This window comes from Platichthys flesus, chromosome 17, assembly GCF_949316205.1.
Source record: "Platichthys flesus chromosome 17, fPlaFle2.1, whole genome shotgun sequence".
Classification (NCBI taxonomy): domain Eukaryota; kingdom Metazoa; phylum Chordata; class Actinopteri; order Pleuronectiformes; family Pleuronectidae; genus Platichthys; species Platichthys flesus.
In genome coordinates, this window is record NC_084961.1 from 4939020 (window position 1) to 4949921 (window position 10902).

General features: G+C 42.7%; 2 protein-coding genes across 2 annotated transcripts; one reads left to right on the forward strand and one right to left on the reverse strand.

The window, feature by feature from the left end:
• Positions 1 to 34: 34 nt before the first annotated feature.
• On the forward strand, positions 35 to 7837 carry LOC133972150 (zinc finger and BTB domain-containing protein 12-like). Its single transcript, XM_062409410.1, has 5 exons — positions 35 to 342; positions 2643 to 2851; positions 2950 to 3144; positions 3375 to 3581; positions 3949 to 7837. The coding sequence occupies exons 2-5, from the start codon at positions 2648 to 2650 to the stop codon at positions 5053 to 5055; spliced, it is 1713 nt and encodes a 570-aa protein (XP_062265394.1). The 5' UTR covers positions 35 to 342; positions 2643 to 2647; the 3' UTR covers positions 5056 to 7837.
• Positions 6670 to 10713, reverse strand: nelfe (negative elongation factor complex member E). The gene is made up of 11 exons (XM_062409411.1): positions 10647 to 10713; positions 10279 to 10364; positions 9654 to 9723; positions 9256 to 9401; positions 9081 to 9155; positions 8897 to 8934; positions 8367 to 8806; positions 8102 to 8246; positions 7888 to 7942; positions 6979 to 7081; positions 6670 to 6889 (listed from the first exon to the last, which is right to left on the reverse strand). Exons 1-11 carry the CDS (start codon positions 10708 to 10710, stop codon positions 6816 to 6818), a joined length of 1296 nt encoding a protein of 431 aa, XP_062265395.1. The 5' UTR covers positions 10711 to 10713; the 3' UTR covers positions 6670 to 6815.
• Positions 10714 to 10902: the final 189 nt, after the last annotated feature.

Sequence of the window (10902 nt, forward strand, 5' to 3'; positions counted from 1 at the left end):
TTGCCGTACACACAAACACGCTGATCGGAAGTCAGCGAGGGGGGTTGGCGGTTTGCAGGCGATTAAAGGTAGTGTGCCTCCTCGGAAACAGACCTGGAGTCAGTTGAGCGTCAGCGTGTTGGTGGGAGGGGGGGGGGGGGGTCCGCTGTGTTTTGTTGTCACGGGACGATGCGCCACAAAGAGGCCAAAAAAAAGTAAACACAAATGCGAGGTGGGAGAAGCTAGTGGCGACAGGGATGCGACAGCAGGAAGCAGCTTGACGTCCGTCCCCGTCCCCCGGAGACAGAGTCACGGACACGTCCTCTTGGAAGACATCTAACGACAACACAGGGAGGAAGGCGGGTAAGTTTCCACACGAGCTGTTTGTCAGTTACCAGCTAACTAGTTACTGACGCTAGCTTCTGACAAGTGGGTTCGCTAGGCCACAGGGAGAAGAGTCGTCTGTGTCACGATGGGTGTTTATCTTCTCACATTCATCGCTATCTGCTAAAGAGCCTCGTGTTAGTGTTATTATTATTATTATTATTATTATGGGCGCCACTTCTGTTGAAACACGTTTGTTGTTAGCAGACGTAAGCTAACTTTTTAAAAAGCGAGGTACAGTGATGCTACACCGTTATTATCCTTACAGTTATTATGACTTAGTTGTGCCAATTTTTGACTTGCTGCTGTAATATTTCAAATCCCCCCCCCCCCCCCCTCCCCTTGTGGGACTAAGAAAGGTTTATCTTATTTTATTGTGGATACCATATAATATCAGGATTACGATTTAAGACTTCATATGTGTCTACTCTTCCTCTCGTAGTTGCAAAGCTAGTGATCCAATTTCTGATTAGTTGATTAACTCTTTTCATGAGGGTGTTGTCACTCACAGATTTATCTTTTATTCCAAATGGCCAACAACGGATTTCTCTTCTGAAACTTTTTCTTTCCAGGCATTTGAGAAACAATAGACAGTTGAGAGTTGTTTTGTTGTCGTTGCTAAACTGGTGATGTTGTTTTCTGAACCCAGAGTAAGGGCTTGTTCTACAGCTCATTATGGCAAGTTTAGATTATATAGATGTATATATCTATATATTATATGATCGATAATCACAATGATTGATTACCTAAATAGTTCTTTATTAAATTAAATCCTTTCTCTCTTGTTGCGAGAGTTACAGATTCAAATTGGCCAACCACTTTCTCTTGCCACAGTCTGACTTCATTCAGCTAATATATACCAAGGCACTTGTTGGATCTTGATTGTGACTCTTTGTGGTTTTTCAATTTGCAAAACCGGATGAGATCTTCAGATTGAGCAACTGCTTAGTAGTGAAAAAACAAAATATATGAAACAAGCAACAGATACCTTTGAAACATCTCTATAAACTCACTATCAGAAAGCTTCATGCTATACAGTAGGAAAGGGACCTTATAATGATGTTATGTGTACTGTTTCATATCAACTACCCCCAGCCATGTTACCCTCAAAGTGAGCCTGGTGCAGAGCTGGTTTGGATTTGGTTCAACGTTTTTAGGAGCCTGTTTATTTTTCCAGTCATTGCCTAACTGTTTATGTTTTTGTCCGGGAATCAGTTGTTTGGCTTTAAAAACACAAACAACTGATTTGAGTTGAGGCACTGGCTCCGAACCAGCCGTGGAAATGCCTTGATGTAAATGGAGCTCTGTTTCTTTTTTTTTAGTAGCTTTATTGTCAATTTCTTAACATGTTCAGAACACACAAGGAATCGATACGACGTTTCCCACTCTCCCACAGTGAAACATATAAAGTGCACAGGCACAACAGATAACACAAGACATTTCCTATTACTAAGTAAACATACAGAATTTTTTAAGTACAGCAGCATAAGGTTCTCTAAAAGTGTAAACGTAGTGATTTAAGTGATAAAGTGCAAACAGTACAAGAGACAGTTTGTTGCAGAAGTAAACATACAGAATTTTTTAAGTACAGCAGCATAAGGTTCTCTAAAAGTGTCTTGCACGGAAGGGAGTGGGGCACCAATGATCTTACCAGCTGTGTTGACAATGCGTTGCAGTCTCTTCCTGCTGTGTGCAGTGCAGCTACTGCCCCACACAGTGATGCAGCTGGACAGGATGCTTTTAATGGTGCCCCGGTAGAATGTTTTAAGGATGGGTATGGGAGCTCTCGCTTTCTTGAGTTTGCGGAGGAAGTAGAGGCATCGCTGGGCTTTCTTCACCAGTGATGCAGAGTTGGTGGCCCAGGAGAGGTCCTCGCTGATGTGCACCCCTAGGAATTTGGTGCTGCTCACTCGCTCCACAGCAGCACCATCGATGGTCAGTGGGGGGTGCTCAGTGAGGCTTTTCCTGAAGTCGACCACCATCTCCTTTGTCTTGCTGACATTCAGCAGGAGGTTGCGGTCTCTGCACCAGGTGGTCAAGAGGTTGACCTCCTTCCTGTAGTGGGTCGCATCGTTCTTGGTGATGAGACCCACCAGAATTGTGTCGTCCGCAAACGTCACGATTTGATTTGTGCTGTAGGTGCAATTGTGAGTTCATGTGAAGCAAGACAGGACTTGACTTCAATCCGATCACTGTGTTTTTAAAAACAGGCGGCCATGCTGCATCTACTAGTGAGCACACTCTTATCCATTTTTTCACAAATCCCCATTTCTCCTCAGGAAAGATGGAGACGCTTTGTTTCCGGTTGCCGGGTCACGGGGACAAGACCCTGAAGCACATGAATTCCCTGAGGTTCCGCCAGCAATTCTGTGACATCACCATTGTAGCCAGCAACAACCAGACCTTCAAGGGACATAAAGTGGTGCTCGCTGCCTGCTCGCCTTTCCTGAGGGACCAGTTCCTCCTCAACCCGTCCCCGAGGCTTCAGGTCAGCAGATATGTTGAGCACTTGCCGTCAAAGCTGTCATAATTGTGTCTCTCTTCAACATTCAGACGCTTATGTGTCTGTGTTTCGTTTTTCTCCAGGTGTCGATGCTGTATAGCGCTCGGGTTGTGTGTGATCTGCTCCAGTCCTGCTACACCGGCACACTGCAGTTTAACCCAGAGGAGATCGTCAACTACCTGACGGCTGCCAGCTATCTGCAGATGGAGCATATTGTGGAGCACTGCCGGGGAGCTCTGAAGAAGTACATCCAGTTAAAGAACCCCAGTCCGCCAAGGGTCAGTAACCCAAGCCGGTGTCAGGACCTACAGTAGTTGTACAGTGCCGGGAAATGATTTTCCCGCCGGCTTAGCATGGAAATTAATGTGTTTGCTCTATTTGTACATAAGTAGTTAATCACCAATCTTTAAAAAAAATGTGTATATACACTCTCATAGCTTTCAGAGATGCAGCTGTGCTGGTGTTGGTTTTGAGAAGTCTTGACATGCTTTCCCATTCCATCCTCTAGGCGACTGCAGAGGAGAGTCTGTCTCAGCCAGTGATTGTCAGTGGCAGCATTTATACCATGGCATCACCCCCCACCAGCCGGCCTTCCCCTGTGGACCCACACAGTCCAGCAGGACGATCGATGGAGGACAACAGCGGGGACATGTCCGCTCAGGGCAGCAGTCATCACCACGAAGACAGTCCGGTTCTGGATGACCCATGTATTAAGGTGTGTGAGAAAGAAAAACAGAATTTGGTTGGTTCTTTATCTCATTATTCAGAGAAGTGAATGATTAGTTCTCAGTTCTGTGTTATGTTCCTTTAAGAAGCTGGTGATTGTAATGAGTCTGTAATGGGTCAGTCTGTCCGAGCATCACTCGGACAGACTGACCCATTGGGTTAATCATTTTTTAAGCTATTAACCTTTGGAAGTAATTTATCTTAAAAAAAGGTCAAACATTTGCTTTTTCAACATATTGTTGATGAAATTTCTTTGGTTTTGTAATGTCGGTCTGATAGAACAAGTGACTAGGAGATGCCACCACATGCTCTGTTTTTAGATGTTTAACAGACTTGACTCTTCAACTCTGTTCCAGGTTAATGCATCAGACGAGGAGGAAGAGACCAGACCAGAGGACTTTGATGTGTTTAGAGTTTATATCTCCGAAGAGGAGCAGATGAACAGGAACAGGGAGGAGGAGACGGGAGCTCCCACCGATGGACCTCAAGATGCTTGTTACCCAGAGACAGATGATGTTGTGATGGGAGGAGAAGGCAGTGAATACGAATTGGATCATACCAAAGTGGATCTCAGCGCTGGGGGCCTTTCAATGGAGGGTCTCCGTGCTTTCAGACGCAGACTTTCCGACCCTAAAATTGGACGGGGCAGAGGGGGTGGCAGGGGGAGGGGTTTAAAGAGGAGAAAGTGGGCGTCGTCTCAAGAGAAAAGACCTCTGGGCATGGCTCACCAACAGGATCTGTGGTACATGGCCACGGCTGGACTTGGAGGGGGTATTGGGCTGGACTTCAACCAGGAAGGGATGAAGACAGGAAGTTACTTACCAGTTGACCTCCCACAGTTAGACTTCAGTGTGGGTGACACTCAGGCAGAAAATGTGTCACCACTGGGAGGCAGCAGTTTGAACCAGTATTCTCTGGAGGAGTCGAGCAGAGGCGCTGGTGAGGGGAGTTCAGGGCTGACGAATGAAGGAGGGGACGAGTCCGTCGCAGTGGTGGGGTCCACGTCCAGCGTGTCAGGGCCTGTAATATGTGAGCACTGCGGCATGACTTTCCCCTCCTCTCACTCTCTAGCCGTCCACTCCCGCTCCACGCACTTGCTGTACGTCTGCCCCTGCTGCGGCAAACACTTCCACCACTCGGCCAACTTCACCCGGCACATGGCCGTGCACCGGGGGGCCGGCAAAACCCACCAGTGCCCCTTGTGTTATAAGACTTTCACTCAAAAGTCCACACTCATAGATCACATGAACCTCCACAGTGGCGAGCGCCCACACCACTGCGCCTACTGCCACGCCCGCTTCGCTCACAAGCCCGCTCTGCGGCGCCACCTGAAGGAGCAGCACGGAAAAACCACCGGGCAGAACTCCCTGTATGAGCAGGAGGAGATTGAGAGGGCGAGAGGGGCAGCTGGAAGAATACGAGAGGAGGAACAAGAATGTCTGGTGACTGAACAAGCGTCATAGGCCAACTTTTTTAAACACAATAAATTGTTTCATCTAAGGTGCTGTCCAGTGGAGAAATCACTGACTTTGAGGCCTTTTTAAAATCACTGACTGTGAAAATGAAAGACCCTATCACATGAAATGTTTATAGTGATGGACGTGGGTTTAGACGGAGCCAAAGCAGAGCAGGATGATCATTGTAGGAAAAGTAAAGGTGGTATGAGAATAACAGCAGCTCTGAATCTGAACTTTAGAGGGACCCTGAAACTGAGAAGAGAAATGGAATCCAGCCGCTCTCAGTTTCATTAGACTGTGCTCTTCCTTCTGTGACATGTCATAGTGTGCCCACTCATTTTAATGTTTGTAAGAATAGATAAATTCATAATATGATCTTAAACTTGAATCTCAGTTGAACATTAGTGTTTGTGAACAACAGTGTTATTACCGACCACAGTTAGGAGTGTAAATACATGAATTCAAATGTCTCTTCTCCGTTAGATGTTATTAACTTCCTGACATGGCCCAGTGCACATGAAAGCAGCTACACAGCCACAGTCCTCCCACACGTGTTTCCACTGATTAGACGTCTTATCAAAACTGTGACTGTGGTCGACAGACTTTGTCGTTTGTGCCTGAGGGGGGGCAGGATGGTTAACACCATCAACGTTATTTCTACACGGATTACAGTGCATCAACTAGTTTCTAATGGATTATTTGAAAACACTACTGTTAAATACACAAAGACCTTTTATAAAACAAGGTGTCAAAGAAATGTTCAAGGCTCCTTAGAAACCTGATTGAATCATCCAGACCAGGAGATATCACTCGATGCACATTAAAAGTTTGTGTTACACTGAACACATTACTGGTAGAACCATGTCAAAAATACAGTCATGAACTGAATGATGGTTTCATTTGGAGTATATTTTATATGCTCGTAGGTTTTATAGATTTTAGTCTAAGCATAGGACCATATAACTGTCAGTTAAAGCCATATACACGTACCTGCTCCCCCTCATGGCAGTTTACACTCTCATATCCACATGTCAAAAGGAACAGACCAGTCTAATCTTCTGTGCTTATTTGATTTTTTTGTGACCCTGACAAAAACTTAAAAAGCTAAATGTTTCCTTTGGGACATAACTCGTTAGAAGGTAAAAGTCTCATGTTGTGCCTGTTTCCATCAAAAACATTGAAAATGCTGTGATTGTTTGTTTTCTTAGCAACTGTTGAAAGCCACAAGATCTGTATACAGTCAATCAGACTGAGCCCAACACTTGTTTTACACCTGCCTTAAAAAAAGAAAAACACTGGGATGAACTGTGCGGTTTTAATGTTTGTGTTTATTTACACATAACCTGTAGTTATCTGCAGCTCTTTCCTACACTTGACACTGTACTCTACCATGCTGCCTATGGTTATTGTAATTTACAGAAGCCGTGAATATCTGAACGCTTGTTTGTGCATTAGAGGTTGAAAACAATTAGGGATTGATGTTGGATATATTTCCCACTTTGACTGTCTTTTTGATAATGAATGGAATTCTCATTCAGGGTGACGGTGTATGGATACTATTTATTTTGCTCCATATCAACACTTGGGTTTTAAGCTGTCACAAACCGCATCACATACAAATCATGTGAAATACACTTTTTATTCTCCAACAGGCTACAGATGATTTGTATTCACCCGACAACTAGCACCATAAACAACTCAGAAACAGTTTGTTAAAACAAATGTGCCAAAATACAAAAACAAATCTTTTCTTCATCAAATCTTCATCAGAGGAAATCCTCACTGTACACGACCTGGTTCCTCTTGTCCCTGTAGGAGCCTTTAGTGCTGTTCTGCACCGCTGTGAAAGGAGAGAGACGGTGGTGAAGGTTAGTCCGCGCTGTGCAGTCTGATCATTGTCCAAACAAACAATAACAGTGCGGCGCTTACCCAATGAAGCCCACACTGATTTGCCGGTGGCAGCGTCCAGCATGGGCTGCTTCCTGGCGATGCTGACTTTGATGTGAACGTCTCCAACCGTGCTTCCGTTCAACTGTGAGACGAAAACAGGGAGGTTGATTTCATGTACAGTCTAAATGAGCTGAGCTTCCTCAAAACTACAGTAAAACTAAATATTATAAATGGACGTTATGATGCTTATAAATTCAATTAAAGAAATTACCTTGGGCATGAAAGTTCATTCTAAACTGGGACTATTAGAAAAAATATTTTTGGTGTAAAATGATATACATTTAATAATATTAATGTGAATGTAAGTTTAGTGTCCTGAGGGATTTAATGTATAATTACGAATTACTCACTTTAATTTTAACATATAACCTAAAATATATAATGTACATATTATAAATATAAAAACTACTTCATACATTTTACTGTTAAAGAGCTTGGTGAGTAAAAGTATCACAGAAACTATTATGATATATGACTGAATTCAGAACATGGAAAAAAAGTGTTGCATATTCTGTGAACAAAACCAGCAAAAAGCACTGATATAAATTAAACTAAGAAAGATTCACAGAAAAAGGTTAATATAACAGATTGAGAACCTAAACATATCTGCTCATTTAAGTACTGTACTGAGCTATGCCTTTAGGTTTTATGACATGAAATGAGGTTAGATAGAAATGCTTAATCGAGTCTCTCACTTTTATACATTTATTGCCACTGCATCATTTTTTTTTTAAGTCAGCTGTCTCACTGCTCTGAATCTGTCTGAACTTTGACAAATCCTTCTTTTTGGTTGTTGCTTCGTTTTAGAAAATTAAAAACATTGTTTATAGAGGGAGGAGATATGTGTGATTGTCAGTTTCTTCTCATATTGAATGGGTGAGAACAAACCTCTGCTACAGCCTGGTCTGCAGACTCCATCTTCTCAAATGTGATAAATGCACAACTAGAAACAGAAAGATAGAAGAACATTGTTTCATTTAATCACACTGTGGATTGCTATATTGTTATATATACTATAAACATCATCATCATCATCATCACAACAGCAGATAGAATTATAGATGACCTGTATGTGCAACAGCTTTGTTTAATGGGTTCATACTTGCGTGGGTTGTCCATGGAGAGGTCGATGATGTTTCCTTGTTGAGAGAAAGCGGCACGCAGGCTGTCCTCGACGAGCCCAGAGCCGTAAACATACACCGTGTTCCCCTTCCGCACTCCTCTCCGCTCTGGGTACGAGTCTGACCCTGAGAGTGAACACATGGGAGGCAGAAAGATTTCATGCATGTGCCCTGGAACGCCTTTGACATCCACCACACTACACCCACTTTCTCCCAGTAGAGATATCTGCAAAATTGTTTACTCACGTCTAAATGGTCCATCTCTCTCTCTCTCTCGGTCCCTATCTCTGCTTCTGTCTCTTTCTCGATCTCTGTCCCTGTCCCCATCTCTGTCTCTGTCTCTGTCTCCATCCCTCTCCCTATCCCTCTCCCTCTCCCTCTCCCTCTCCCTCTCCCTATCCCTCTCCCTATCCCTCTCTCTCTCCCTCTCCTTCTCCTTCTCCTTGTCTGAGACGGTGTCCTTGTCTTTGTCTTTGTCTATGTCTATTTCTATGTCTTTCTCTTTTCCTTTGTCTTTGACTCGCTCTTTTTCTTTGTCTCGCTCTTTGTCCAGTTCTCTTTCGCGGTCTCGCTCTCTCTCTCTGTCTCTGTCTCTATCTCTGTCTCTGTCTCTATCCACATCGCGGCTGGCTGAACTGCCGCCTCCCTCTTCTTCATCCCGGTATCGGTCTTTTGAACTGACAAAGCTGCAGGGGCATATGGAGAAATAATGTTACACCAAAAGAGATTCACTGTCAGTATAATGAACTTTATTAATCGTGGGTTCTGCACATTACCTCTCGTACAGAGATTTCCTTTGGGATCTCTTCCCAGCCTAGAGTAAGCACAAATAAAAAACAAAAAATAAGCTATACCATATTTGTTTCTCCGCGTAAGTGCAACATACAGCTGTACAGACTATTCCTCATCCCTCACAGTAATTTCCTGATCATGTCATATCATCTTAAATGGACACTTTACCTCAGGTGGCTCTTCATCTACAGAGAAACTCCTCTGGAATGGTAAGAAAGCAGGAACTTGGCCTTTCTCAGGGTCCTGTGCCAAATAAAGATTAATAATTAAAAAAATGCCAAAACAAAGCATGGAAAATATTTAACATCCACACTTTTTTTTGGAGCTTTGAAACACATTCTACCTTGAGTTTAATCTCCAGCATGCGAGAGCGTTTGAAGCCAGAGTTCTTGTTCTCTGATTTGATGGCGCTGATGGCTCCTGACTTGATGAGCCTCTTTGCTTGTTCTGTCGCTGTTGCAGTATCAACGACGGGCTGGTCTGACAATGCTGTGATGAAGAAAGGAGTTGAAGAAATCAGTGAGCAAGATGTTCTGTACATGCCATGATAATAAATTTTTACTACACCTTGTTTATGAGTAGAATAAAGCAGTTTAAAGAGCAATTAATACCACACATACTGTTCAATTATTGTAATCTTGATACATATAAACAAAAGGTCAGTCTCAACAAGTATATATGCTGTATAAAGGTAGGTTATGTTTAGTTTGTGTTGAGTCAAGTGGAGTCGTATGAACTTACTTCGTTTCAAGCCACTCTGGTTTGTCTGGTTGGTGGAACTTTGCTTCTTCAAGGCGAGCAGTGCCTTTTTCTTAAATGAAAACAAAACAGCCACAAATCAAAAAATGAAACAGCTACAGATGAAAAAACAAGTAATATACAATAATAATACACACAGTATTTCGAAATCTAGCAGCAAAGTTCCTCACTTGTACCACATGTCCCATAGTGTCTACCCTAATCTCTGTTCAAATTGCAAACTCTTCATCAATTTATGTCAAACTATAAGTGCTTGGAAGTGCTTGATAATCTTTTGATAAAATCAAAAGATTATCAAGCACTTTCTATAGTTTGACATAAATTGATGAAGAGTTTGCAATCACTATTACATCTCCCCCCTCTACTGACGACTTTTGAGACACATCTTTTATCTCCAACCATTTAGTATTGGTCATGAAGACTAGTATTTATGACAAGTGTCTTAAAGAATGTCATGAATTAATTTGAATGCATTATGACTTCATTCATATCTGTAATTCTACTGTAGCCATCAATTAAAGAATCCCATAGTTCAACGTCTATGAAAAATACTTTCATTCAATGAGCAATGTTTTTGACATTTTACTGAAGTCTTCAGCTTCTTTACCTTTTTCTTCAGTTTTGCATATTTCTTTTGCAGGGCCTCTTCTTCCTCCGTCAGTGAACTCGGAAACGCCACCATGATGCGAACCGCTACAACACAGAACACTCCATCAGCAACTGGAAACGACTACATTTTATTTCCCACTCGAACAAACACCAGTAGAGCTTCTTCTATTTACTTCCAGCTGCTGCTAGCCCAGATAAGCTAACTAGCTAGCTAGCCAGAGAACCAACATGGGTTTGCTTCCCGAGAGGAAACCAAAGGGACTCGACCACACACATAGTAAATCACCAGCTTGTCAGAATGAGACAATCTGTCCTGTTAAAATCATTTAATTAAGTAGTTATAAGCCTTTAATACAATTCACTTACCAAACGCTGCTGCACGGCGACAACAACGACGCGTAAATGTGACGTCACAGCGACTGACTACCATCGACTTATTTCCCCCCCATTTTACAATCACACACAAAACAATATCGATTTTTAGCACAATAGTTTATAACACATCATTTTAAACATAATTTCCCCAAATCCCCCCAAAACATTTGAAATGTTTATTTATTAATGTTTTAAAGTTTTTCTTACTACTGACTTCCGCTTTTTTCGATTTTGACAACTTCCGCTG

Coding starts and splice junctions, on each gene's coding strand:
- LOC133972150 (XM_062409410.1), top strand. CDS start 2,648: ATGGAGACGCTTTGTTTCCGGTTGCCGGGTCACGGGGACAAGACCCTG. Junction 3,145..3,374: donor AGAACCCCAGTCCGCCAAGG/GTCAGTAACCCA, acceptor TCCATCCTCTAG/GCGACTGCAGAGGAGAGTCT. Junction 3,582..3,948: donor TGGATGACCCATGTATTAAG/GTGTGTGAGAAA, acceptor ACTCTGTTCCAG/GTTAATGCATCAGACGAGGA.
- nelfe (XM_062409411.1), bottom strand. CDS start 10,710: ATGGTAGTCAGTCGCTGTGACGTCACATTTACGCGTCGTTGTTGTCGC. Junction 9,724..10,278: donor ATGCAAAACTGAAGAAAAAG/GTAAAGAAGCTG, acceptor TTTTCATTTAAG/AAAAAGGCACTGCTCGCCTT. Junction 8,807..8,896: donor AGGAAATCTCTGTACGAGAG/GTAATGTGCAGA, acceptor ATGCCCCTGCAG/CTTTGTCAGTTCAAAAGACC.